This window comes from Phaenicophaeus curvirostris, unplaced genomic scaffold (assembly GCF_032191515.1).
Source record: "Phaenicophaeus curvirostris isolate KB17595 unplaced genomic scaffold, BPBGC_Pcur_1.0 scaffold_397, whole genome shotgun sequence".
Classification (NCBI taxonomy): domain Eukaryota; kingdom Metazoa; phylum Chordata; class Aves; order Cuculiformes; family Cuculidae; genus Phaenicophaeus; species Phaenicophaeus curvirostris.
In genome coordinates, this window is record NW_027206988.1 from 64,807 (window position 1) to 89,405 (window position 24,599).

At 63.3% G+C, this 24,599-nt stretch overlaps 3 protein-coding genes and 1 non-coding gene across 6 annotated transcripts; 3 read left to right on the top strand and 1 right to left on the bottom strand.

Moving 5' to 3' along the window:
* Positions 1 to 1,285: 1,285 nt before the first annotated feature.
* On the bottom strand, positions 1,286 to 1,418 carry LOC138735049 (small nucleolar RNA SNORA57). Its single transcript, XR_011339670.1, has one exon. It is a non-coding gene; the product is annotated as a small nucleolar RNA SNORA57 (small nucleolar RNA).
* Positions 1,419 to 4,207: 2,789 nt separating this feature from the next.
* CUNH11orf98 (chromosome unknown C11orf98 homolog) lies at positions 4,208 to 6,219 on the top strand. 3 transcript variants are annotated; one of them, XM_069882911.1, is made up of 5 exons: positions 4,208 to 4,276; positions 4,682 to 4,749; positions 4,837 to 4,922; positions 5,620 to 5,724; positions 6,171 to 6,219. In XM_069882911.1, the coding sequence occupies exons 1-4, from the start codon at positions 4,241 to 4,243 to the stop codon at positions 5,715 to 5,717; spliced, it is 288 nt and encodes a 95-aa protein (XP_069739012.1). In that variant the 5' UTR covers positions 4,208 to 4,240; the 3' UTR covers positions 5,718 to 5,724; positions 6,171 to 6,219. The 3 variants fall into 3 exon arrangements, with proteins under 3 accessions (XP_069739012.1, XP_069739013.1, XP_069739011.1); XM_069882912.1 differs by lacking the exon at positions 6,171 to 6,219 and adding an exon at positions 6,031 to 6,112 and having other exon boundaries at positions 5,620 to 5,717; XM_069882910.1 differs by lacking the exon at positions 6,171 to 6,219 and having other exon boundaries at positions 5,620 to 5,853.
* Positions 6,220 to 6,305: 86 nt separating this feature from the next.
* LOC138735046 (DNA-directed RNA polymerase II subunit RPB1-like) lies at positions 6,306 to 8,170 on the top strand. The gene is made up of 2 exons (XM_069882909.1): positions 6,306 to 7,319; positions 7,424 to 8,170. Exons 1-2 carry the CDS (start codon positions 6,306 to 6,308, stop codon positions 8,147 to 8,149), a joined length of 1,740 nt encoding a protein of 579 aa, XP_069739010.1. The 3' UTR covers positions 8,150 to 8,170.
* A 205-nt stretch (positions 8,171 to 8,375) lies between these two features.
* On the top strand, positions 8,376 to 14,215 carry INTS5 (integrator complex subunit 5). Its single transcript, XM_069882906.1, has 2 exons — positions 8,376 to 8,502; positions 11,269 to 14,215. Exons 1-2 carry the CDS (start codon positions 8,447 to 8,449, stop codon positions 14,120 to 14,122), a joined length of 2,910 nt encoding a protein of 969 aa, XP_069739007.1. The 5' UTR covers positions 8,376 to 8,446; the 3' UTR covers positions 14,123 to 14,215.
* The last annotated feature ends 10,384 nt before the right edge of the window (positions 14,216 to 24,599 follow it).

Here is a 24,599-nt window from a genome sequence, read left to right on the forward strand (position 1 = left end):
TTCCCCTTTATTCCTCCATTCCATACAAATTTCCCCCTTTATCCCTCCATTCCATACAAATTTCCCCCTTTATTCCTCCATTCCATACAAATTTCCCCCTTTATTCCCCCATTTCATACAAATTTTCCCCTTTATTCCTCCATTCCATACAAATTTTCCCCTTTATTCCTCCATTTCATACAAATTTCCCCTTTTATTCTTCCATTCCATACAAATTTTCCCTTTTATTCCTCCATTCCATACGAATTTTCCCCTTTATTCCTCCATTTCATACGAATTTTCCCCTTTATTCCCCCTTTTCATACGAATTTTCCCCTTTATTCCTCCATTCCATACAGATTTTCCCCTTTATTCCTCCATTTCATACAAATTTACCCTTTTATTCCTCCATTTCATACAAATTTTCCCCTTTATTCCTCCATTTCATACAAATTTTCCCCTTTATTCCTCCATTTCATACAAATTTTCCCCTTTATTCCTCCACTTCATACAAATTTTCCCCTTTATTCCTCCACTTCATACAAATTTTTCCCTTTATTCCTCCATTTCATACAAATTTTTCCCTTTATTCCTCCATTTCATACGAATTTTCCGTTTTATTCCTCCAATTCATACGAATTTCCCCCTTTATTCCTCCATTCCATACAAATTTTCCCCTTTATTCCTCCAATTCATACGAATTTCCCTTTATTCCTCCATTCCATACGAATTTCCCCCTTTATTCCTCCATTCCATACAATTTTTCCCCTTTATTCCTCCATTTTATATAAACTTTCCCCTTTATTCCTCCATTTTATATAAAATTTCCCCTTTATTCCTCCACTTCATACAAATTTTCCCCTTTATCCCTCCATTCCATACGAATTTTCCCCTTTATTCCTCCATTTCATACGAATTTTCCCCTTTATCCCTCCATTTCATACAAATTTTCCCCTTTATCCCTCCATTTCATACAAATTTTCCCCTTTATCCCTCCATTTCATACAAATTTTCCCCTTTATCCCTCCATTTCATACAAATTTTCCCCTTTATTCCTCCATTTCATACAAATTTCCCCCTTTATTCCTCCATTCCATACAAATTTTTCCCTTTTTCCCCTCCCAAACCAAGGAAAACACCCCATTTTTACACCATTTCACCATTTCCTAGTTTATTTTCACATTCAGAGCCCGCGCTGCTCCCGTCCCGGCGGCTCCATCGCCGTTCGAGCCCCTGGGGAAGAGAAAATAGGAGTCAAACCCGCGTTTCCCGGTGTCCCCGGAGCTCTCGGTGCCCCCCGAGAGCCGCGTGTCCCGGCACCTGAGGGTAGGACCGGCGGAGGCGACCGCCGGCACCGAAGACTTGACGCCGGCCACTGCTCTGCCTCCGGACATCCCAGACCCGGGCACGGCCAGCCGGGGTCTGCCAAGAACGGGAGGCCCCCCCGAACTCCAAACCCCCTGGGTCTGCCCCAAATCCACTTAATTTTACCCCAGAGTCACCTTTTTCCGCTCCAAACCCCCTGGTTCTGCCCCAAACCCGCTTCATTTTATTCCAGAGTCACCTTTTTCTGCTCCAAACCCCCTGGGTTCTGCCCCAAATCCACTTCATTTTACCCCAGAGTCACCTTTTTCTGCTCCAAACCCCCCGGTTCTGCCCCAAACTACTCAATTTTCTTCCCAGGTTCACCCTGTTCTGCTCCAAAGCCACTTAATTTTGTCCCAGAGTCACCTTTTTCTGCTCCAACCCCCCTGGTTCTGCCCCAAATCCACTTAATTTCATCCCAGAGTCACCTTTTTCTGCTCCAACCCCCCCGGTTCTGCCCCAAATCCACTTAATTTCATCCCAGAGTCACCTTTTTCTGCTCCAAACCCCCTGGATCTGCCCCAAATCCACTTCATTTTATCCCAGAATCACCTTTTTCCGCTCCAAAACCCCCTGGTCCTACCCCAACCCCACCCAGTTTTACCCCCATCGCGCTGTTCGACCCGAAACCCCCTGGTTCTGCTCCAAACCAACTTAATTTTATCCCAGAGTCACCTTTTTCTGCTCCAAACCTGCTTCATTTTATCCCAGAGTCACCTTTTTCTGCTCCAACCCCCCTGGTTCTGCCCCAAACCCGCTTCATTTTACCCTAGAGTCACCTTTTTCTGCTCCAAACCCCCCGGTTCTGCCCCAAACTACCCAATTTTCTTCCCAGATTCACCCTGTTCTGCCCCAAAATGACTTAATTTTATCCCAGAGTCACCTTTTTCTGCTCCAAACCCCCTGGTTCTACTCCAAACCCGCTTAATTTTATCCCAGAGTCACCTTTTTCTGCTCCAAACCTGCTTCATTTTATCCCCGAGTCACATTTTTCTGCTCCAAACCCCCTGGTTCTGCCCCAAATCCACTTAATTTTATCCCAAAGTCACCTTTTTCTGCTCCAAACCCCCCGGTTCTGCCCCAAACTACTCAATTTTCTTCCCAGATTCACCCTGTTCTGCCCCAAATCCACTTCATTCTATCCTAGAGTCACCTTTTTCTGCTCCAAACCCGCTGGTTCTGCCCCAAACCCACTTCATTTTACCCCAGAGTCACCTTTTTCTGCTCCAAACCCCCTGGTTCTGCCCCAAATCCACTTAATTTCATCCCAGAGTCACCTTTTTCCGCTCCAAACCCCCTGGTTCTGCCCCAAAATGACTTAATTTTATCCCAGAGTCACCTTTTTCTGCTCCAACCCCCCTGGATCTGCCCCAAACCCACTTCATTTTACCCCAGAGTCACCTTTTTCTGCTCCAAACCCCCTTGTTCTGCCCCAAATCCACTTCATTTTATCCCAGAATCACCTTTTTCCGCTCCAAAACCCCACCCAGTTTTACCCCCATCGCGCTGTTCGACCCGAAACCCCCTGGTTCTGCTCCAAACCAGCTTAATTTTATCCCAGAGTCACCTTTTTCTGCTCCAAACCCGCTTCATTATATCCCAGAGTCACCTTTTTCTGCTCCAAACCTGCTTCATTTTATCCCAGAGTCACATTTTTCTGCTCCAACCCCCCCCGGTTCTGCCCCAAATCCACTTAATTTCATCCCAGAGTCACCTTTTTCTGCTCCAAACCCCCCGGTTCTGCCCCAAATCCACTTCATTTTACCCCAGAGTCACCTTTTTCTGCTCCAAACCCCCAGGTTCTGCCCCAAATCCACTTCATTTTATCCCAGAGTCACCTTTTTCCGCTCCAAACCCCCTGGTTCTGCCCCAAAATGACTTAATTTTATCCCAGAGTCACCTTTTTCTGCCCCCAATCCACAGAGTTTTGCCCTAAACCCCCTGATTTCACCCCAAACCACATGGTTCCAGCCCAAAACACCAAACTTCCACCTCAAAACCCTCTTATTCTGTCTTCAAACCCCCTGGTTCCACCCTGATTTTGCCCTCAAACCCTGGATTTCTCCCCAAAACCTCATGATCCCTCCCCTAACTGCTTGATTGTGCCCCAAAACCCCCCAGTTCAACCCTAAAACCCGTGATTTTACCCCCAAACCCCAAAATTATCCCCAAACCCACAAGATTTGTCCCTTAAACGTTTTCTTTTGCCCCCAAACCCCCCAGTTCAACCTTTAAATCCCCTTATTTGGCTCCCAACCCCCAAAATTATCCCCAAAACCACAATCTTCCCCTTCACCACTTTGTTTAGACCCCAAACTCCCCATTTCTACCCTCAAACAACCTGCTTCTCCCTTAAAATCCCATTTTTGCCTCCAAACCCCAAGATTAGTCCCCGAACCCCTTTGTTCTGCTCTTAATCCACTTGGTTCCACCCTCAAACCACCTCATTTTGCCTCAAAACCCCAGAATTATCCTCAAAACCACACGATTAATCCCCGAACCCCTTTGTTCTGCTCTTAATCCACCTGGTTCCACCCTCAAACCACCTCGTTTTGCCCCCAACCCCCAGAATTATCCCCGAACCCTCACAGCGCCACCCTAAAACCAGGAATTTTGCCCTAAAACCAAGGATTTTACCTCAAAATCCCTTCACACACACACACCCCCCCCCCCCCCCGCTCCTCCCGTCCCCTCACGCGGAGCCCCTCACCCCTACTCACCCACGCCGCGAAATGGCCGCCGCGCACCGCGCCTCCCCCTTTTATACCCGTCATGGCGGCTGCTGAGGGGGGCGTGGCCTCTGCCCCGCTCAGCCAATGGGAGCGGCCGGAAGGGGCGGGGTCTTTTAAAAAGACACCGGAAGTCCCGCCCACCACCCGGAAGCGCGGGAGGCGCCATGGGGATCGGAGGCAAAATCAACCGGCCCCGCACGGTGAATGGCGGGGGGGGGGGGAACCGTGTACCGGGGACCCCTTAGGGCCCGGGGAGGGGGTCAGGGGGAGGCTGAGGTGTCCTAAATGGAGGGAGGGGATGGTAGCCACGGGGGGGGGATCCGGTAGCCACGGGGGGGGGGTGGGGGGGCGGTCCGGTAGGCCTGAGGGGGGGGGGCACCGGTAACCGGTAACGGGGAAAGCGGTTGGAAGCTTTTAGGGGGGGGTCCGGTAACCCTTGGAAGGAGCCCGGTAGCCTTTTTGAGGGATTCCGTAGCTCTTAGAAAGGATCCGGTAGCCCCGGGGGGGGATTCGGTAGCCCCGGGGGGGGATTCGGTAGCCCCGGTTGCGGGGGGGGGGGTCGCTCCGGTATCCCCGGTGTCTCATACCGTTATTCCTCCTTCTAGGAGCTGAAGAAGAAGCTCTTCAAGCGGCGCCGGGTGCTGGCGAGGGGGGGGCACAAGAAGAAGCGCCGGTGAGGCCCCCCCCCCCCTCCCCCATTCCCGGTAACCGGGGGGGGGGTTCCCGGTACTCCCGTTAACCCTTTATTTCCCCCCCCCAGGGCACAGACCGAGGCCCCCCCCCCCGCCCTGTGGGGGAAGCGGCGGCGCAAGGAGCTGAAGAGGCTGCGGGTGGCAGCGCGAAATGGTGACCCCCCCAAAAAATTGACCCCCCCCCAGAAATATTAACCCCCTCGAATAATTGACCCCCCAAAAAAAAATTAACCCCCCAAAAAATTAAGCCCCCCCGAAAAATTAAGCTCCCCCCCAAAAAAATTGACCCCCCAAAGAAAATGACCCCCCCAAAAAATTAAGCCCCCCCAAAAGAATTGACGCCCCCAAAAAAATTGGTGCCCCAAAATAATTAAGCCCCCCTCAAAAAAATTGACCCCCCCAAAAGAATTAACCCCCCCAAAAAAATTGACCCCCCCAAAAAAAATTAGCCCCCCAAAAGAATTAAGCCCCCAAAAAATTAAATCCTCTCTCAAAAAAATTAGCCCCCCCCAAAAAATTGACCCCCCCAAAAAATTGATCCCCCCAGAAATTAAGCCCCCTCAAAAAAATTAAGCCCCCCCAAAAAAATTAACCCCCCCAAAAAAATTACCCCTCAAAAAAATTAACCCCCCCAAAAAAATTAACCCCCCCAAAAAATTGACCCCCCCAAAAAATTAAGCCCCCCAAAAAATTAACCCCCCTCAAAAGAATTGACCCCCCCAAAAAATTGACCCCCCAAACCTTGACCCCCCCTTTTTATGACCCCCCCAAACTTAACCCCCCCAACCTTTAACCCCCCCCTTTTTTGACCCCCCCAAACTGTGCCCCCCCCCCTTTTTGTGCCCCCCCAGCTGTAGGCGCAGGAGCAGCCCCGGAGCCCCCGCCGAGCCGCGACGTCGAGATGCTGGAGGAGCCCCAGGGGACACGGGGACCCCAGTGCTCCCAGTAGCCCCAGTGCTCCCAGTATGGCCCCAGTGCCTCCCCAGTGCTCCCAGTATGGCCCCAGTGCCTCCCCAGTATCCCCAGTGCCTCCCCAGTGCTCCCAGTGCAGCCCCAGTGCCTCCCCAGTGCTCCCAGTGCAGCCCCAGTGCCTCCCCAGTATCCCCAGTGCCTCCCCAGTATCCCCAGAGCCTCCCCAGTATCCCCAGTGCGGCCCCACAGCATCCCCAGTATCCCCAGTGCCTCCCCAGTATCCCCAGTGCGGCCCCAGTATCCCCAGTGCCTCCCCAGTATCCCCAGTATCCCCAGTTCCTCCCCAGTATCCCCAGTGCCTCCCCAGTGCGGCCCCAGAGCCTCCCCAGTATCCCCAGTGCCTCCCCAGTATCCCCAGTGCAGCCCCAGTATCCCCAGTGCCTCCCCAGTATCCCCAGTGCGGCCCCAGAGCATCCCCAGTATCCCCAGAGCCTCCCCAGTGCGGCCCCAGTGCTCCCAGTATGGCCCCAGTGCCTCCCCAGCATCCCCAGTATCCCCAGTGTGGCCCCAGTACATCCCCAGTGCCTCACCAGTGTCCCCAGTATGGCCCCAGTACATCCCCAGTATGGCCCCAGTGTCCCCAGTATGGCACCAGTGTCCCCAGTATGTCCCCAGTACATCCCCAGTATGGCACCAGTGTCCCCAGTACATCCCCAGTGTCCCCAGTACATCCCCAGTATGGCACCAGTGTCCCCAGTCCCCCACCAGTGTCCCCAGTACATCCCCAGTGTCCCCAGTACAGCACCAGTATGGCACCAGTGTCCCCAGTATGGCACCAGTACATCCCCAGTATGGCCCCAGTGTCCCCAGTATGGCACCAGTGTCCCCAGTATGTCCCCAGTACATCCCCAGTATGGCACCAGTGTCCCCAGTACATCCCCAGTATGGCCCCAGTGTCCCCAGTACAGCACCAGTATGGCCCCAGTGTCCCCAGTACAGCACCAGTATGGCACCAGTGTCCCCAGTACAGCACCAGTATGGCACCAGTGTCCCCAGTACATCCCCAGTGTCCCCAGTACATCCCCAGTATGGCACCAGTGTCCCCAGTCCCCCACCAGTGTCCCCAGTACATCCCCAGTGTCCCCAGTACAGCACCAGTCTGGCACCAGTGTCCCCAGTATGGCACCAGTACATCCCCAGTATGGCACCAGTGTCCCCAGTACGGCACCAGTGTCCCCAGTATGTCCCCAGTACATCCCTAGTACGGCACCAGTGTCCCCAGTACATCGCCAGTGTCCCCAGTACATCCCCAGTATGGCCCCAGTGGCACCAGTATGGCACCAGTATGGCACCAGTGTCCCCAGTATGGCCCCAGTGTCCCCAGTACAGCACCAGTATGGCACCAGTGTCCCCAGTATGGCCCCAGTGTCCCCAGTATGGCACCAGTATGGCACCAGTGTCCCCAGTATGGCACCAGTGTCCCCAGTACATCCCCAGTATGGCACCAGTGTCCCCAGTACGGCCCCAGTGTCCCCAGTATGGCACCAGTGTCCCCAGTACATCCCCAGTATGGCACCAGTGTCCCCAGTACGGCCCCAGTGTCCCCAGTATGGCACCAGTGTCCCCAGTATGGCACCAGTATGGCACCAGTATGGCACCAGTGTCCCCAGTACAGCACCAGTATGGCACCAGTGTCCCCAGTATGGCACCAGTGTCTCCAGTACAGCCCCAGTATGGCACCATTGTCCCCAGTATGTCCCCAGTACATCCCCAGTCCCCCACCAGTGTCCCCAGTATGTCCCCAGTACATCCCCAGTACGGCACCAGTGTCCCCAGTACAGCACCAGTATGGCACCAGTGTCCCCAGTATGGCCCCAGTGTCCCCAGTACAGCACCAGTATGGCACCAGTGTCACCAGTACAGCACCAGTGTCCCCAGTACGGCACCAGTATGGCCCCAGTGTCCCCAGTACGGCACCAGTATGGCCCCAGTGTCCCCAGTACAGCACCAGTCTGGCACCAGTGTCCCCAGTATGGCACCAGTGTCCCCAGTCTGGCACCAGTGTCCCCAGTACAGCACCAGTATGGCACCAGTGTCCCCAGTACGGCCCCAGTATGGCACCAGTGTCCCCAGTATGGCACCAGTGTCCCCAGTACAGCACCAGTCTGGCACCAGTGTCCCCAGTATGGCCCCAGTGTCCCCAGTACATCCCCAGTCTGGCACCAGTGTCCCCAGTATGGCACCAGTATGGCCCCAGTGTCCCCAGTACAGGACCAGTATGGCACCAGTGGCCCCAGTATGGCACCAGTGGCCCCAGTATCCCCCCAGTCCATCCCCAGTATGTCCCCAGCCCCTCACCAGTGTCCCCAGTGTGTCCCCAGTCCATCCCCAGTATGTCCCCAGCCCCTCACCAGTGTCCCCAGTGTGTCCCCAGTCCATTCCCAGTGCTCCCAGTCTCCCCAGCAATAAAGGGCGCTCTGTCTGTCTGTCCGTGTGTCCTCGGCCGGAACCATTGTACCCCGGAACGGCCACACACAGCCCGCGGGGCTGGCTTGGTGGGGGGGGTCGCTATGGCGGCGACACCCGGGGTGGTGGTGGTGGTGGTGGGGGGCTGAATTTAGCGGCGACACCCACAGGCGGAACCATTTGAAGCCGGAACCATAGTGCAGAGCTGCTTGTTGTTCTTTTTTGTGGGAGGGGCGGTGCTGGTGTCGCCGGGCGGGCGGGTTTCGCGGTGACACCACCGGGGGAGGCCCGGCAGCCGCCATGTCGGCTCTTTGCGACCCCCCCGGCGCCAACAGCCCCCCCCGGCCCCCCCTCAGGTACCGCCGACACCGGGAACACCCCCCCCCGGGACCCCCTGAGCCCCTGGGGTTCGCCCCTCCCCAACATCCCTTCGTTCCCCCCTCAAAACCCTCCTTTTCCCCAAAAAAAGTCCTCTTCCCCCCCAAATCCCCTCGTTCCCCCCCAAAAACCCTCCTTTTCCCCTCGAAATCCCCTCGTTCCCCCCCAAAACCCTCCTTTTCCCCAAAAAACCCACCTTTTCCTCCAAAATCCCCTTGTTCCCCCCCAAAAACCCACCTTTTCCCCAAAAAAACCTTCTCTTCCCCCCAAAATCCCCTCGTTCCCCCCCAAAAACCCTCCTTTTCCCCTCGAAATCCCCTTGTTCCCCTCAAAAAACCCTCCTTTTCCTCCAAAATCCCCTCGTTCCCCCCAAAATCCCCTCCTTTTCCCCCAAAATCCCCTCGTTCCCCCCCAAAAACCCTCCTTTTCGCCAAAAAATCCCATGGTTCCCCCCCAAAAACCCTCCTTTCCCCCCAAAATCCCCTCCTTTCCCCCCAAAATCCCCTCCTTTCCCCCCAAAATCCCCTCCTTTTCCCCAAAAAACCCTCCTTTTCCTCCAAAATCCCCTCCTTTTCCCCCCAAAAAAAACCCTTTTCCCCAAAAAACCCTCCTTTTCCCCCCAAATCCCCTTGTTCCCCCCCAAAAACCCACCTTTTCCCCAAAAACCCTCCTTTTCCCCAAAAATCCCCTCGTTCCCCCCTCAAAACCCTCCTTTTCCCCAAAAAACCCTCCTTTTCCCCCAAAATCCCCTTGCTCCCCCCCAAAAACCCTCCTTTTCGCCAAAAAACCCTCATTTTCCCCCAAAATCCCCTTGTTCCCCCCAAAAAACCCTCCTTTTCCTCCAAAATCCCCTCGTTCCCCCCAAAATTCCCTCCTTTTCCCCCAAAATCCCCTCGTTCCCCCCCAAAAACCCTCCTTTTCCCCAAAAAAACCCTCCTTTTCCCCCCAAAATCCCATGGTTCCCCCCAAAAAACCCTCCTTTTCCCCAAAAAATCCTCCTTTTCCCCCCAAAAATCTCCCTTTCCCCCAAAATCTCCCCCTCTCTGAGCATCTGTGGGTCTGGGGGTGCCCCCAAAACCCCCCTTACACCCCCATCTCCCCCTCCCCAGCCCCTCTGAGAGTCTGGGGGTGCCCCTAACCCCCCCTTACACCCCCATCTCCCCCTCCCCAGCCCCTCTGAGAGTCTGGGGGTGCCCCCAATCCCCCCTTTACACCCCCATCTCCCCCTCCCCAGCCCCTCTGAGCATCTGGGGGTGCCCCCTACCCCTCCAAATCCCCTCTTTAGACCCTCCCCAGCCCCTCTGAGAGTCTGGGGGTGCCCCTAACCCCCCCTTAGCCCCCCATCTCCCCCTCCCCAGCCCCTCTGAGAGCCTGGGGGTGCCCCCTACCCCCCCAAATCCCCTCTTTAGCCCCTCCCCAGCCCCTCTGAGAGTCTGGGGGTGCCCCCAATCCCCCCCTTACCCCCTCATCTCCCCCTCCCCAGCCCCTCTGAGCGTCTGGGGGTGCCCCCTACCCCCCCAAAATCCCCTCTTTAGACCCTCCCCAGCCCCTCTGAGCGTCTGGGGGTGCCCTCTACCCCCCCAAATCCCCTCTTTAGACCCTCCCCAGCCCCTCTGAGAGTCTGGGGGTGCCCCCAATCCCCCCTTAGCCGCCCATCTCCCCCTCCCCAGCCCCTCTAAGAGTCTGGGGGTGCCCCTAACCCCCCCTTAGCCCCCCATCTCCCCCTCCCCAGCCCCTCTGAGAGTCTGGGGGTGCCCCTACCCCCCCAAAATCCCCTCTTTAGACCCTCCCCAGCCCCTCTGAGAGTCTGGGGGTGCCCCTAACCCCCCCTTACACCCCCATCTCCCCCTCCCCAGCCCCTCTGAGCGTCTGGGGGTGCCCCTACCCCCCCAAATCCCCTCTTTAGACCCTCCCCAGCCCCTCTAAGAGTCTGGGGGTGCCCCCTACCCCCCCAAAATCCCCTCTTTATCCCCTCCCCAGCCCCTCTGAGAGCCTGGGGGTGCCCCCTACCCCCTCAAATCCCCTCTTTAGACCCTCCCCAGCCCCTCTGAGAGTCTGGGGGTGCCCCTAACCCCCCCTTGCACCCCCATCTCCCCCTCCCCAGCCCTTCCAAACATCTAGGGGTGCCCCCTACCCCCCAAATCCCCTCTTTACACCCCCTTCTCCCCCTCCCCAGCCCCTCTGAGCGTCTGGGGGCGCCCCCTACCCCCCCAAATCCCCCCTTTAGCCCCTCCCCAGCCCCTCTGAGTGTCTGGGGGTGCCCCTACCCCCCCAAATCCCCTCTTTACACCCCCATCTCCCCCTCCCCAGCCCCTCTAAGAGTCTGGGGGTGCCCCCTACCCCGCCAAATCCCCTCTTTAGACCCCAATTTCTCCTCCCCAGCCCCTCTAAGAGTCTGGGGGTGCCCCCTTCCCCCTCAAATCCCCTCTTTAGCCCCTCCCCAGCCCCTCTGAGCGTCTGGGGGTGCCCTCTACCCCCCAAAATCCCCTCTTTAGACCCTCCCCAGCCCCTCTGAGAGTCTAGGGGTGCCCCCAATCCCCCCCTTAGCCCCCCATCTCCCCCTTCCCAGCCCCTCTGAGCGTCTGGGGGTGCCCCCTACCCCCCCAAATCCCCTCTTTAGCCCCTCCCCAGCCCCTCTGAGGGTCTGGGGGTGCCCCCTACCCCCCCAAATCCCCTCTTTAGCCCCTCCCCAGCCCCTCTGAGCGTCTGGGGGTGCCCCTAACCCCCCCTTTTCTCACCCTCAGCGCGCAGGAGCTGGCGCAGGAGGTGAAGGCCTTCCTGAGCGGCGTGGATCCCGTCCACGGCACCAAGCTCTCGGCCGCCGAGCACGCCCGCTGCGCCCTCGTCCTCCTCCGCAGCCTCCCGCCCGCCCGCCACGCCGCCCTCGACCACCTCCGCTCCGTCTTCGACGAGCAGGTTTGCTCCCACCTCTTGGAACGCGAAAACGGAGCCGCTTCGAGCCGGTCCGGAGCAGGATTAGAAGACGTGGTGCAAGAAATTCAACGCGTGCTCGCCGAATTCGTTCGCGGCAACCCCAAAGCGTGGGCCCCGGTGGTCTCGGCCTGGTCCATCGACCTCATGGGGCAGCTGAGCAGTAAATACGCGGGGAGACACGGCGTCCCTCACGCTTCCAGCCTCAACGAGCTCCTCCAGCTCTGGATGGCGTGCAAGGCCACCCGCTCGCTGATGGAGATTTACACCCAGTGCCTGTCGGCCATGATCGGCGGCTGCCCCGACGCCTGCGTGGACGCCCTCCTCGACACCTCGGTGCAGCACTCGCCTCACTTCGACTGGGTGGTGGCTCACATCGGCTCCTCCTTCCCCAACACCATCATCAACCGCGTCCTCTCGTGCGGCCTCAAGGATTTCTGCGCTCACGGGGCCTCTCCCGGCGCCGATTTGCTCTTGGCCGGCGCCGCCGCCGCGACGGATAATAAGCGAGTCCCCAAAATCGCCTCGGTCGTGGGCATCCTGGGCCACTTGGCCTCGCGCCACGCGGGGAGCATCAAGCAGGAGCTGCTGCGCATGTTCCACGAGAGCCTAGGCCCCGCGCGGGAGCCGCCGCACCAGGCCGCCGTCCCCTTCTTGCTCCAGTTGGCCGTCATGTCCCCGGCGCTGCTGGCCGCCGTCTCCTCGGAGCTGGTGGATTCCTTCAAACCCTCCGTCCTCAACCAGCTCCACCAGCACTTCTCCTCGCTGCCCCGCGACGACCTCGACAACATGGTGAGCGTCGTCGTCCACCTCATCTGCCAGACGTCTTCCGGCGCCTTCCGCGTCCTCCAATTCCTCGTCAACACCGCCATGCCGGCCTCCGTCATCACCCCGCCGGGCCCCACGCTCCACGACGGGGTGCGCGAGGCCTGCGACCGCATCATCCAGCTCCTCCTCCTCCACCTCCAGAAGCTCGTTTACAACCGCGCCGCCCCCACCTTAGCCGACTCGCCCCCTCGGCCTATCCCGTTCCTCGACGCCCTCCGCGGCCACGTCCGCGAGCTCTGCGTGGAGACGCTGCGGCTGGAGCGCAAGCGTTTCCTCTGGCAGCACCAACTTTTGGGCCTGCTAGCGGTTTATTCGCCCCCTCCGTGCGCGTCCGACGCGCTCTTCTTCCTGCTGGCGCTGGCGCGCGGCCCCGACGAGCTGGGCCTGGCCACGCAGCTCTACGCCGTCCTCAGCGCGTGCCTCCGCGACCTCCTCCCCGCCACCGTGGCCACCTGCGTCTCCCAAATCCACGCGGGCCGCCTGCCGGAGCCGCAGTTGGCGCAGCTTTTCCGCAACTTAGCCGCCGTCGTGCGAGGCGATGGCGGCGGCGGCGGCGACGACGGCGGCGCCGCTTCGGCCATGGCGGCCCGCCTGGGCGCCGCCTTAGCGCGCCGCCTCCCCGATTTGGCGCAGCTGCTGCTCCACCGCCACGCCGAGGTGGCCGACGCGGCCTGCTTGCTCCTCGCCGCGTGCCCCTTCCCGCGCTCCCTGCCTCCCGCTCACCTCCTGGCCGCCGTCCGCGCCGCCGTCCACCGCTTCTTCTGGCTCCTGCGCCGCCGCCGCCATCACCGCCACCACGAGGCCTCCGACCTGGGCTCCAGCGGCCTCCTCCTGGCGCGCCTCAGCGCCGTCTCGCCGGCCGCCGCCAAGGCCGTGCTGCAGCGCCTGGTGGAAGGCGCCTTGCGCGGCGCCAACGCCGAGCTCTTCGGAGCGCCGCCGGAACCTTCCGGAAAGGAGGAGAGCGACGCCGCCGCCGCCGCCAACGTCTCCTTGCTGGACGTCAACCGCCGCTTCACCGCCGCCGTCAACTTCTCCGGCGGCGTCTGGGCCGTCTTCCACGCCGGCGTCATCGGGAAAGGCCTGAAGGCCTCGGGTGTAGCCGAGAGCCGCGCGAGCGAGGAATTAGCGCGCAATTCCCAGCTTTTCCTCACGCTCCTCCTGCGCTGCTGCTGCTGCTGCGCCGGAGCCGACCCCGCGGCCGACGCCTCCCTGGCCGTCGTCCCTCCCGAAGCGGCGAAAGCCGTGGCGGCGGCGCTGGTGGAGAGCGTGTGCCCGGAGGCGGTGGCGGCGGGCGGCGGCGAGCTGGCGTGGCCGGCGGAGGAGCAAGCGCGCGGGACGCTGGAGCGCGACTTACGTATCTGCCGCCGCTTCCGCGACCACCCGCTGCTTTTCCCCCTCCTGCGCTTGGTGGCGGCGGGCCGGCCGGCCTTGTGCTACTGCTCCGTGCTCCTGCGCGGCCTCCTCGCCGGCTTGATGGCGTTTTGGGACGCGTGCCGGGAGAGCCGCACGGCCGGCTCGCCGTGGCACCTGCAGGCCTCGTGCGCCCTCGTCTCGTGCTTGGCCGAAGGCTCCTTGCTCCCTCCGGCCTTGGGGAACATGCACGAGCTCTTCCCTCAGCTGGCGCCCTTCGAGGTTCACCTCCTCCTGCTCAGCGTGTGGGATTATCTGCGGGAGAACAGCCCCCTGCCGCAAAAATTCACCTTCCAGGCCCGCCGAGGCCTGTTCCTGCGCGATTTCTCCCGCGACGCCGACCTCGCCGAGCCCCTGGCCGTGCTCCACAGCGTCCTGCACAAGAACATCCACCGCCTGGGGCTCCTGGCCGCCCGCTTTCGCCCCTAGGAGCGGCCACGGGGTGGGCAGCCGGCCCCCCGCGCCGCACAACCCCTAAAAAAAAAGAGAAGGGGGGGTTCGGGGCCCCAAATTGGCCCCCCCGGGGGTGGGGGATTCGCCCCCCGCTCCGGGTGGAAGCGGCTGGTGGAATAAAAAAGGGGAAGGAGAAGCTGCGACGGGGTTTGGGGGGTCCCAGAGGTGGTTTGGGGGGGTCTTGAGGGTCTCAGGGGTGCTTCAGGGGCGGCTGAGGGAGCCCTAGGGGGGCTGGGGGGCTTCTAGAGGTCTTTGAGTGGGTCTGGGGGTGCCCTAGGGGGGCTGGGGGGGGTCTCAGGGGTGGGTTTTGGGGGTCTCAGGGGTGTTTGGGGTGGGTCTAGGGGTGCTGGGGGGTTCTCAGGGGTGTTTTGGGGGGCTCTAGGGGTGCTGGGGGGGTCCTAGAGGTCTTTGGGGGGGTCTGGGGGTGCCCTAGGGGTGCTGGGGGTGTCTCAGGGGTAGGTTTTGGGGGTCTCCGGGGTGTTTGGGGTGGGTCTAGGGGTGCTGGGGGGTTCTCAGGTGTGTTTTGGGGGGCTCTAGGGGTGCTGGGGGGGTCTGGGGGTGCCCTAGGAGTGCTGGGAGGGTCCCAGGGGTGTTTTGGGGGGTCTTCGGGTGCCATAGGGGTGCTGGAGGGGGCTCCTAGAGGTCTTTGGGGGGGTCTGGGGGTGCCCTAGGGGCGCTGGGGGGTCTCAGGGGTGGGTTTTGTGGATCTCAGGGGTGTTTGGGATGGGTCTGGGGCTCCTGGCCGCCCGGTTTCGCCCCTAGGAGCGGCCACGGGGTGGGCATCGAGCCCCCCGCGCCGCAGAACCCCTAAAAAAAGAGAAGGGAGAACCTAGCGGGGGGTTCGGGGCCCCAAATTGGCCCCCCGGGGGTGGGGGATTCGCCCCCCGCTCCGGGTGGAAGCGGCTGGTGGAATAAAAAAGGGGAAGGAGAAGCTGCGACGGGGTTTGGGGGGTCCCAGAGGGGTTTTGGGGGGGTCTTGAGGGTCTCAGGGGTGCTTCAGGGGGGGCTGAGGGGGCCCTGTGGGGGCTGGGGGGCTCCTAGAGGTCTTTGGGGGAGTCTGGGGGTGCCCTATGGGGGCTGTGGGGGTCTCAGGGGTGGGTTTTGTGGGGCTCAGGGGTGTTTGGGGGGGTCCAGAGTGTCCCACAGGTGCTTCAGGGGTGTTTGGGGTGGGTCTAGGGGTGCTGGGGGGGGTCCTAGAGGTGTTTGGGGGGGTCTAGAGGGTCTCTGGGGTGTTTTTGGGGAGTCTGGGGGTGTCCTAGGGGGGCTGGGGTGGTCTCAGGGGTGTTTGGGGTGGGTCTAGGGGTGCTGCGGGGGGTCCCAGGGGTGTTTTGGGGGGGTCTGGGGGTGCCCTAGGAGTGCTGGGAGGGTCCCAGGGGTGTTTTGGGGGGTCTTCAGGTGCCATAGGGGTGCTGGGGGGGGCTCCTAGAGGTCTTTGGGGGGGTCTGGGGGTGCCCTAGGGGCGCTGGGGGGGTCTCAGGGGTAAGTTTTGTGGGTCTCAGGGGTGTTTGGGGGGTCCAGAGGGTCCCAGGGGTGTTTTGGGGGAGTCTGGGGGTGCCCTAGGGGGGCTGTGGGGTCTCAGGGGTGGGTTTTGTGGATCTCAGGGGTGTTTGGGGGGGTCTGGGGGTGCCCTAGGGGGGCTGGGGGGGTCTCAGGGGTGTTTGGGGTGGGTCTGGGGGTGCTGGCCGCCCGCTTTCGCCCCTAGGAGCGGGGTCGGGGTGGGCATCGAGCCCCCCGCGCCGCAGAACCCCTAAAAAAAGAGAAGGGAGAACCTAGCAGGGGGGTTCGGGGCCCCAAATTGGCCCCCCCGGGGTGGGGGATTCGCCCCCCGCTCCGGGTGGAAGCGGCTGGTGGAATAAAAAAGGGGAAGGAGAAGCTGCGACGGGGTTTGGGGGGTCCCAGAGGGGTTTTGGGGGGGTCTTGAGGGTCTCAGGGGTGCTTCAGGGGGGGCTGAGGGGGCCCTGTGGGGGCTGGGGGGCTCCTAGAGGTCTTTGGGGGAGTCTGGGGGTGCCCTAGGGGGGCTTGGGGGTCTCAGGGCTAGGTTTTGGGGGTCTCAGGGGTGTTTGGGGTGGGTCTAGGGGTGCTGGGGGGTTCCCAGGGGTGTTTTGGGGGGCTCTAGGGGTGCTGGGGGGGTCTCAGGGTTGTTTGGGGTGGGTCTAGGGGTGCTGGGGGGGTCCTAGAGGTGTTTGGGGGGGTCTAGAGGGTCTCAGGGGTGTTTTGGGGGAGTCTGGGGGTGCCCTAGGGGCGCTGGGGGGGGTCCCAGGGGTGTTTTGGGGGTGCCCTAGGGGGGCTGTGGGGCTCCTAGAGGTCTTTGGGGGGGTCTGGGGGTGCCTTGGGGGGGGGTCTCAGGGGTGTTTGGGGTGGGTCTAGGGGTGCTGGCGGGTTCTCAGGGGTGTTTTGGGGGGCTCTAGGGGTGCTGGGGGGGGTCCTAGAGGTCTTTGGGGGGGTCTGGGGGTGCCCTAGGGGTGCTGGGGGCGGTCCTAGAGGTCTTTGGGGGGGTCTGGGGGTGCCCTAGGGGTGCTGGGGGGGGTCTCAGGGGTAGGTTTTGTGGGTCTCAGGGGTGTTTGGGGGGCTCCAGAGGGTCCCAGCGGTGTTTTGGGGGAGTCTGGGGGTGCCCTAGGTGGATGCGGGGTCTCAGGGGTGGGTTTTGTGGATCTCAGGGGTGTTTGGGGGGGTCTGGGGGTGCCCTAGGGGGGCTGGGGGGGTCTCAGGGGTGTTTGGGGTGGGTCTGGGGCTCCTGGCCGCCCGCTTTCGCCCCTAGGAGCGGGGTCGGGGTGGGCATCGAGCCCCCCGCGCCGCAGAACCCCTAAAAAAAGAGAAGGGAGAACCTAGCGGGGGGGTTCGGGGCCCCAAATTGGCCCCCCCGGGGTGGGGGATTCGCCCCCCGCTCCGGGTGGAAGCGGCTGGTGGAATAAAAAAGGGGAAGGAGAAGCTGCGACGGGGTTTGGGGGGTCCCAGAGGGGGTTTGGGGGGGTCTTGAGGGTCTCAGGGGTGCTTCGGGGGGGGCTGGGGGTGCCCTAGGGGGGCTGGGGGGCTCCTAGAGGTCTTTGGGGGAGTCTGGGGGTGCCCTAGGGGGGCTGGGGGGGGTCTCAGGGGTGGGTTTTGGGGGTCTCAGGGGTGTTTGCGGGGGTCCAGAGGGTCCCACAGGTGCTTCAGGGGTGTTTGGGGTGGGTCTAGGGGTGCTGGGGGGGTCCTAGAGGTGTTTGGGGGAGTCTAGAGGGTCTCAGGGGTGTTTTGGGGGAGTCTGGGGGTGTCCTAGGGGCGCTGGGGGGGGTCCCAGGGGTGTTTGGGGTGGGTCTAGGGGTGCTGCGGGGGGTCCCAGGGGTGTTTTGGGGGGGTCTGGGGGTGCCCTAGGAGTGCTGGGAGGGTCCCAGGGGTGTTTTGGGGGGTCTTCAGGTGCCATAGGGGTGCTGGGGGGGGCTCCTAGAGGTCTTTGGGGGGGTCTGCGGGTGCCCTAGGGGGGCTGGGGGGGGTCTCAGGGGTAGGTTTTGTGGGTCTCAGGGGTGTTTGGGGGGGTCCAGAGGGTCCCAGGGGTGTTTTGGGGGAGTCTGGGGGTGCCCTAGGGGGGCTGCGGGGTCTCAGGGGTGGGTTTTGTGGATCTCAGGGGTGTTTGGGGGGGTCTGGGGGTGCCCTAGGGGGTCTGGGGGGATCTCAGGGGTGTTTGGGGTGGGTCTGGGGCTCCTGGCCGCCCGCTTTCGCCCCTAGGAGCGGGGTCGGGGTGGGCATCCGGCCCCCCGCGCCGCAGAACCCCTAAAAAAAGAGAAGGGAGAACCTAGCGGGGGGGTTCGGGGCCCCAAATTGGCCCCCCCGGGGGGTGGGGGATTTGCCCCCCGCTCCGGGTGGAAGCGGCTGGTGGAATAAAAAAGGGGAAGGAGAAGCTGCGACGGGGTTTGGGGGGTCCCAGAGGGGTTTTGGGGGGGTCTTGAGGGTCTCAGGGGTGCTTCAGGGGGGGCTGAGGGGGCCCTGTGGGGGCTGGGGGGTTCCTAGAGGTCTTTGGGGGGGTCTGGGGGTGCCCTAGGGGGGCTGGGGGGGTCGCAGGGGTAGGTTTTGTGGGTCTCAGGGGTGTTTGGGGTGGGTCTAGGGGTGCTGGGGGGTTCTCAGGGGTGTTTTGGGGGGCTCTAGGGGTGCTGGGGGGGGTCCTAGAGGTCTTTGGGGGGGTCTGGGGGTGCCCTAGGAGTGCTGGGAGGGTCCCAGGGGTGTTTTGGGGGGTCTTCGGGTGCCATAGGGGTGCTGGGGGGGGGGTCCTAGAGGTCTTTGGGGGGATCTGGGGGTGCCCTAGGGGGGCTGGGGGGTCTCAGGGGTAGGTTTTGTGGGTCTCAGGGGTGTTTGGGGGGGGTCCAGAGGGTCCCAGGGGTGTTTTGGAGGGGGCTGGGGGTGCCCTAGGGGCGCTGGGGGGTCCCAGGGGTGTTTTGGGGGAGTCTGGGGGTGCCCTAGGGGCGCGGGGTGGGTCTCAGGGGTAGGTTTTGGGGGTCTCAGGGGTCTTTGGGGTGCCCTAGGGGGTCTGGGGGGGTCTCAGGGGTGGGTTTTGTGGGTCTCAGGGGTGCTAAGGGGTATTTGGGGGGGTCTGGGGGTGCCCTAGGGGCGCTGGGGGCGGTCCTAGAGGTCTTTGCGTGGGTCTGGGGGTGCCCTAGGGGTGCTGGGGGGGTCTCAGGGGTAGGTTTTGTGGGTCTCAGGGGTGTTTGGGGGGGTCCAGAGGGTCCCAGCGGTGTTTTGGGGGAGTCTGGGGGTGCCCTAGGGGGGCTGCGGGGTCTCAGGGGTGGGTTTTGTGGATCTCAGGGGTGTTTGGGGGGGTCTGGGGGTGCCCTAGGGGCGCTGGGGGGTCTTAGGGTTGGGTTTTGTGGGTCTCAGGGGTGTTTGGGGGGGTCCAGAGGGTCCCAGGGGTGTTTTGGGGGAGTCTGGGGGTGCCCTAGGGGTGCTGGGGGGGTCTCAGGGGTGTTTGGAATGGGCCTAGGGGTGCTGGGGGGCTCCTAGAGGTCTTTGGGGGGGTCTAGGGGTGCCCTAGGGGTGCTGCGGGGGTCTCGGGTAGGTTTTATGGGTCTCAGGGGTGTTTGGGGAGGGTCTAGGGGTGCTGGGTGGGGTCCCAGGGGTGTTTTGGGGGGCTCTAGGGGTGCTGTGGGGGTCCTAGAGGTCTTTGGGGGGGTCTGGGGGTGCCCTAGGAGTGCTGGGAGGGTCCCAGGGGTGTTTTGGGGGGTCTTCGGGTGCCATAGGGGTGCTGGGGGGGGTCCTAGAGGTCTTGGGGGGAGTCTGGGGGTGCCCTAGGGGTGCTGGGGGGTCTTAGGGTTAGGTTTTGTGGGTCTCAGGGGTGTTTGGGGGGGTCCAGAGGGTCCCACAGGTGCTTCAGGGGTGTTTGGGGTGGGTCTAGGGGTGCTGGGGGGGGTCCTAGAGGTGTTTGGGGGGGTCTGGGGGTGCCCTAGAGGTGCTGGGGGGGGTCTCAGGGGTGTTTGGGGTGGGTCTAGGGGTGCTGGGGGGTTCTCAGGGGTGTTTTGGGGGGCTCTAGGGGTGCTGGGGGGGGTCCTAGAGGTCTTTGGGGGGGTCTGGGGGTGCCCTAGGAGTGCTGGGAGGGTCCCAGGGGTGTTTTGGGGGGTCTTCGGGTGCCATAGGGGTGCTGGAGGGGGCTCCTAGAGGTCTTTGGGGGGGTCTGGGGGTGCCCTAGGGGCGCTGGGGGGTCTCAGGGGTGGGTTTTGTGGATCTCAGGGGTGTTTGGGGGGGTCTGGGGGTGCCCTAGGGGGGCTGGGGGGGGTCTCAGGGGTGTTTGGGGTGGGTCTGGGGCTCCTGGCCGCCCGCTTTCGCCCCTAGGAGCGGCCACGGGGTGGGCATCGAGCCCCCCGCGCCGCAGAACCCCTAAAAAAAGAGAAGGGAGAACCTAGCGGGGGGGTTCGGGGCCCCAAATTGGCCCCCCCGGAGTGGGGGATTCGCCCCCCGCTCCGGGTGGAAGCGGCTGGTGGAATAAAAAAGGGGAAGGAGAAGCTGCGACGGGGTTTGGGGGGTCCCAGAGGGGTTTTGGGGGGGTCTTGAGGGTCTCAGGGGTGCTTCAGGGGGGGCTGGGGGGGCCCTATGGGGGCTGGGGGGCTCCTAGAGGTCTTTGGGGGGGTCTGGGGGTGCCCTAGGGGGGCTGGGGGGGTCTCAGGGGTAGGTTTAGTGGGGCTCAGGGGTGTTTGGGGGGCTCCAGAGGGTCCCAGGGGTGCTTCACGGGAGTCTTGGGGTGGGTCTACGGGTGCTGGGGGGGTCCTAGAGGTGTTTGGGGGGGTCCTAGAGGGTTTCAGGGCTGTTTTGGGGGAGTCTGGGGGTGCCCTAGGGGCGCTGGGGGGGGTCCCAGGGGTGTTTGGAGTGGGTCTAGGGGTGCTGCGGGGGGTCCTAGTGGTCTTTGGGGGGGTCTGGGGGTGCCCTAGGGGGGCTGGGGGTGTCTCAGGGGTGTTTGGGATGGGTCTGGGGGTGCTGGGGGGCTCCTAGAGGTCTTTGGGGGCATCTGGGGGTGCCCTAGGGGCGCTGGGGGGTTCTCAGGGGTGTTTTGGGGGGCTCTAGGGGTGATGGGGGGGGTCCTAGAGGTCTTTGGGGTGGTCTGGGGGTGCCCTAGGAGTGCTGGGAGGGTCCCAGGGGTGTTTTGGGGGGGTCTTCGGGTGCCATAGGGGTGCTGGGGGGGGGTCCTAGAGGTCTTTGGGGGGGTCTGGGGGTGCCCTAGGGGCACTGGGGGGTCTTAGGGTTGGGTTTTGTGGGTCTCAGGGGTGTTTGGGGGGGTCCAGAGGGTCCCACAGGTGCTTCAGGGGTGTTTGGGGTGGGTCTAGGGGTGCTGGGGGCGTCCTAGAGGTGTTTGGGGGGGTCCTAGAGGGTCCCAGGGGTGTTTGGGGGGAGTCTGGGGGTGTCCTAGGGGCGCTGGGGGGGGTCCCAGGGGTGTTTGGGGTGGGTCTAGGGGTGCTGCGGGGGGTCCCAGAGGTGTTTTCGGGGGGTCTGGGGGTGCCCTAGGGGGGCTGGGGGGGGTCTCAGGGGTAGGTTTTGGGGGTCTCAGGGGTGTTTGGGGTGGGTCTAGGGGTGCTGGGGGGTTCTCAGGGGTGTTTTGGGGGGCTCTAGGGGTGCTGGGGGGGTCCTAGAGGTCTTTGGGGGGGTCTGCGGGTGCCCTAGGGGTGCTGGGGGGGTCTCAGGGGTAGGTTTTGTGGGTCTCAGGGGTGTTTCGGGGGGTCCAGAGGGTCCCAGGGGTGCTTTGGGGGGCTCTGGGGGGGCCCTAGGGGCACTGGGGGGGCTCCAGGGGTGTTTGCGGGGGTCCAGGGGGACCCAGGGGTGGGTTTTGTGGGTCTCAGGGGTGCTAAGGGGTGTTTGGGGGGGTCTGGGGGTGCCCTAGGGGTGCTGGGGGGGGTCCTAGAGGTCTTTGGGGGGGGGTCTAGGGGTAGACTAGGGGTCTTCTGGGGGTCTGGGGGTGCCCTAGGGGGGTGAGGGGGTCCCAGAGCGGCTTTGGGGGGGTCCGAGGGGTCTTTGGGGGGGTCTGGGGGGGTCCAGAGGGTGGTTGGGAGGGTCTTGGGGGTCCTCAGGGGCTCCAGGGGTGCGCGAGGGGGGGGGGTTGCGAGGGTGTCAAGGGGGCGGGGCTTCCTCTCCTGTCAATCACCCGCTTTGGCCACGCCCCTTCCGCGCGCGCCGCGTCTCCCGCTCAGCCAATCACCGCGCGCTTCCCGCTTTGACCACGCCCCCTTTTGATCCCGCTCAGCCAATCCCCGCGCGCTTCCCGCCTTGGCCACGCCCCCTTTTTCCCGCTCAGCCAATCACCGCGCCCTCCCCTTTTTGGCGGGTTGGCGTTGGTGGGCGTGGCCTCGCGCTGGCCCCGCCCCCTATAGGGGAGGGGGGAGGAGGGGGCGTGGCCTAAGCGGCTGTGGCGGCGGCGCGAGGATGTTCTACCACGTGAGCGCCCACCGGGGGTCACGTGGTTTACCGGGGGGGGGGTCACGTGTCTCACCGGAGGAGACCCCTGAGTTGGGGGCGGGGGGGGGAGGGGAGGGGAAGGCCCGGAGAAGGGAGGGGGCGGCTCCCGGTGCCCCAAGAGGGGGGCCCGGTGTCTGGGAGGGGGGTCCCGGTGCTCAAAGGCGGGATCCCCGTCGGTCCCGGTGCCCTGGGAGGGGGCCTCGGTGCTCCCGGTGCCCCTTGAGGGGCTCCCGGTGATGATCCCGGTGCCCCAAGGGGGATCCTGGGGGTTCCCGGTGCTCTGGGGAGGGTCCCGGTAGGGTAAACGGGGGTCCCGGTGCTCTCGGTGCCCCAAGAAGGGGGGTCCCGGTGCCCTGGGAGGGGGTCTCAGTGCTTCCCGGTGCCCCTTGGGGGGCTCCCGGTCACGATCCCGGTGCCCCAAGGGGGATCCTGGCGGTTCCCGGTGCCCTGGGAGGGGTTCCCGGTGCTTCCCGGTGTCCTTGAGGGGCTCCCGGTGATGATCCCGGTGCCCCAAGGGGGATCCTGGGGGTTCCCGGTGCCCTGGGGAGGGTCCTGGTAGGGTAAACGGGGGTCCCGGTGCTCTCGGTGCCCCAAGAAGGGGTCCCTGTGCCCTGGGAGGGGGTCTCAGTGCTCCCGGTGCCCCTTGGGGGGCTCCCGGTGACGATCCCGGTGCCCCAAGGGGGATCCTGGCGGTTCCCGGTGCCCTGGGAGGGGTTCCCGGTGCTCCCGGTGTCCCTTGAGGGGCTCCCGGTGATGATCCCGGTGCCCCAAGGGGGATCCTGGGGGTTCCCGGTGCCCTGGGGAGGGTCCTGGTAGGGTAAACGGGGTCCCGGTGCTCTCGGTGCCCCAAGAAGGGGGTCCCTGTGCCCTGGGAGGGGGTCTCAGTGCTCCCGGTGCCCCTTGGGGGGCTCCCGGTGACGATCCCGGTGCCCCAAGGGGGATCCTGGCGGTCCCGGTGCCCTGGGAGGGGTTCCCGGTGCTCCCGGTGTCCCTTGAGGGGCTCCCGGTGATGATCCCGGTGCCCCAAGGGGGATCCTGGCGGTTCCCGGTGCCCTGGGGAGGGTCCCGGTAGGGTCAATGGGGGGTCCCGGTGCTCTCGGTGCCCCAAGAAGGGGGTCCCGGTGCCCTGGGAGGGGGTCTCAGTGCTCCCGGTGTCCCTTGAGGGGCTCCCGGTGATGATCCCGGTGCCCCAAGGGGGATCCTGGGGGTTCCCGGTGCCCTGGGAGGGGGTCTAGTGCTCCCGGTGCCCCTTGAGGGGCTCCCGGTCACGATCCCGGTGCCCCAAGGGGGATCCTGGCGGTTCCCGTGCCCTGGGCAGGGTCCCGGTAGGGTAAACGGGGGGTCCCGGTGCTCTCGGTGCCCCAAGAAGGGGGTCCCGGTGCCCTGGGAGGGGTATCAGTGCTCCCGGTGCCCCTTGGGGGGCTCCCGGTGACGATCCCGGTGCCCCAAGGGGGATCCTGGCGCTTCCCGGTGCCCTAGGGGGGTTCCCGGTGCTCCCGGTGTCCCTTAGGGGGCTCCCGGTCACGATCCCGGTGCCCCAAGGGGGATCCTGGGGGTTCCCGGTGCCCTGGGAGGGGGTCCCGGTGCTCCCGGTGCCCCTTGAGGGGCTCCCGGTGACGATCCCGGTGCCCCAAGGGGGATCCTGGGGGTTCCCGGTGTTCCCGGTGCCCCGGGGGGGGGTTCCCGGTGCTGAGGGGGGCTCCGTGTCCCCCCAGATCTCGCTGGAGCACGAGATCCTGCTGCACCCGCGCTACTTCGGGCCCAACCTCCTCACCACCGTCAAGCAGAAGCTCTTCACCGAGGTCGAGGGCACCTGCACCGGGAAGTGAGTGCAGGGGGCGCCCCAAAACCTCGGGGACCCCCCGAAACCACCCAGGACCCCCCTAAAACCCCAAGACCACCCCGAAACACCAGGGACCCCCCGAAATCACAGGGACGCCCCCAAAACCACAGGGAAGCCCCCCAGAACCCCAGCGGCGCCCCCAAAACCCCAGGGGGCCCCCCCAAAACTCATGAACCTTCATAACCCCCAGGGAACCCCCCCCAAAACTCCATGGATCCCCCCAAAACCCCAGGGAGCCCCCACAAAACCCTCCAGGGACCCCCCAAAACCTCAGTGACACGCCAAAACCCAAGGGACCCCCCCAAAACCCCAGGGACCCCCCCCAAAACTCCATGGACCCCCCAATACCCCAGGAACCCCCCCAAAATCCCTAGGAACCCCCCCAGAACCCCAGGGACCCCCCCCAAAACCCTCCAGGGACCCCCCCAAAACACACAGGGACCCCCAAAACACACAGGGGCCCCCCGAAACCCCAGGGACCCCCCCAAAACCACCAGTGATGCCCCTGAAAACCCCAGGAACCCCCCAAAATGCCTGGAACCCCCCCCAAACTCCATGGAACCTTCCATAACCCCCGAGATCCCCCCCCCAAAACTCCATGGGAACCTTCCATAACCCCTGGGAACCACCCCCAAAACCCAGAGACCCCCCGAAACCCCAGGACCCCCCCCAGAACCTCAGGGACCCCCCCCAAAACTCCATGGAGCC

Excerpts from the sequence above, each read along its gene's own strand:
- CUNH11orf98 (XM_069882911.1), top strand. The coding sequence starts at position 4,241 with ATGGGGATCGGAGGCAAAATCAACCGGCCCCGCACG. Across the intron at positions 4,750-4,836 it reads GGGCACAAGAAGAAGCGCCG|GGCACAGACCGAGGCCCCCC; the intron begins GTGAGGCCCCCC and ends TCCCCCCCCCAG. Across the intron at positions 4,923-5,619 it reads GCGGGTGGCAGCGCGAAATG|CTGTAGGCGCAGGAGCAGCC; the intron begins GTGACCCCCCCA and ends GTGCCCCCCCAG.
- LOC138735046 (XM_069882909.1), top strand. The coding sequence starts at position 6,306 with ATGGCCCCAGTGTCCCCAGTATGGCACCAGTGTCCCCAGTATGTCCCC. Across the intron at positions 7,320-7,423 it reads TGTCCCCAGTATGGCACCAG|TGTCCCCAGTATGTCCCCAG; the intron begins TATGGCACCAGT and ends GTATGGCACCAT.
- INTS5 (XM_069882906.1), top strand. The coding sequence starts at position 8,447 with ATGTCGGCTCTTTGCGACCCCCCCGGCGCCAACAGCCCCCCCCGGCCC. Across the intron at positions 8,503-11,268 it reads CCCCCCCGGCCCCCCCTCAG|CGCGCAGGAGCTGGCGCAGG; the intron begins GTACCGCCGACA and ends TCTCACCCTCAG.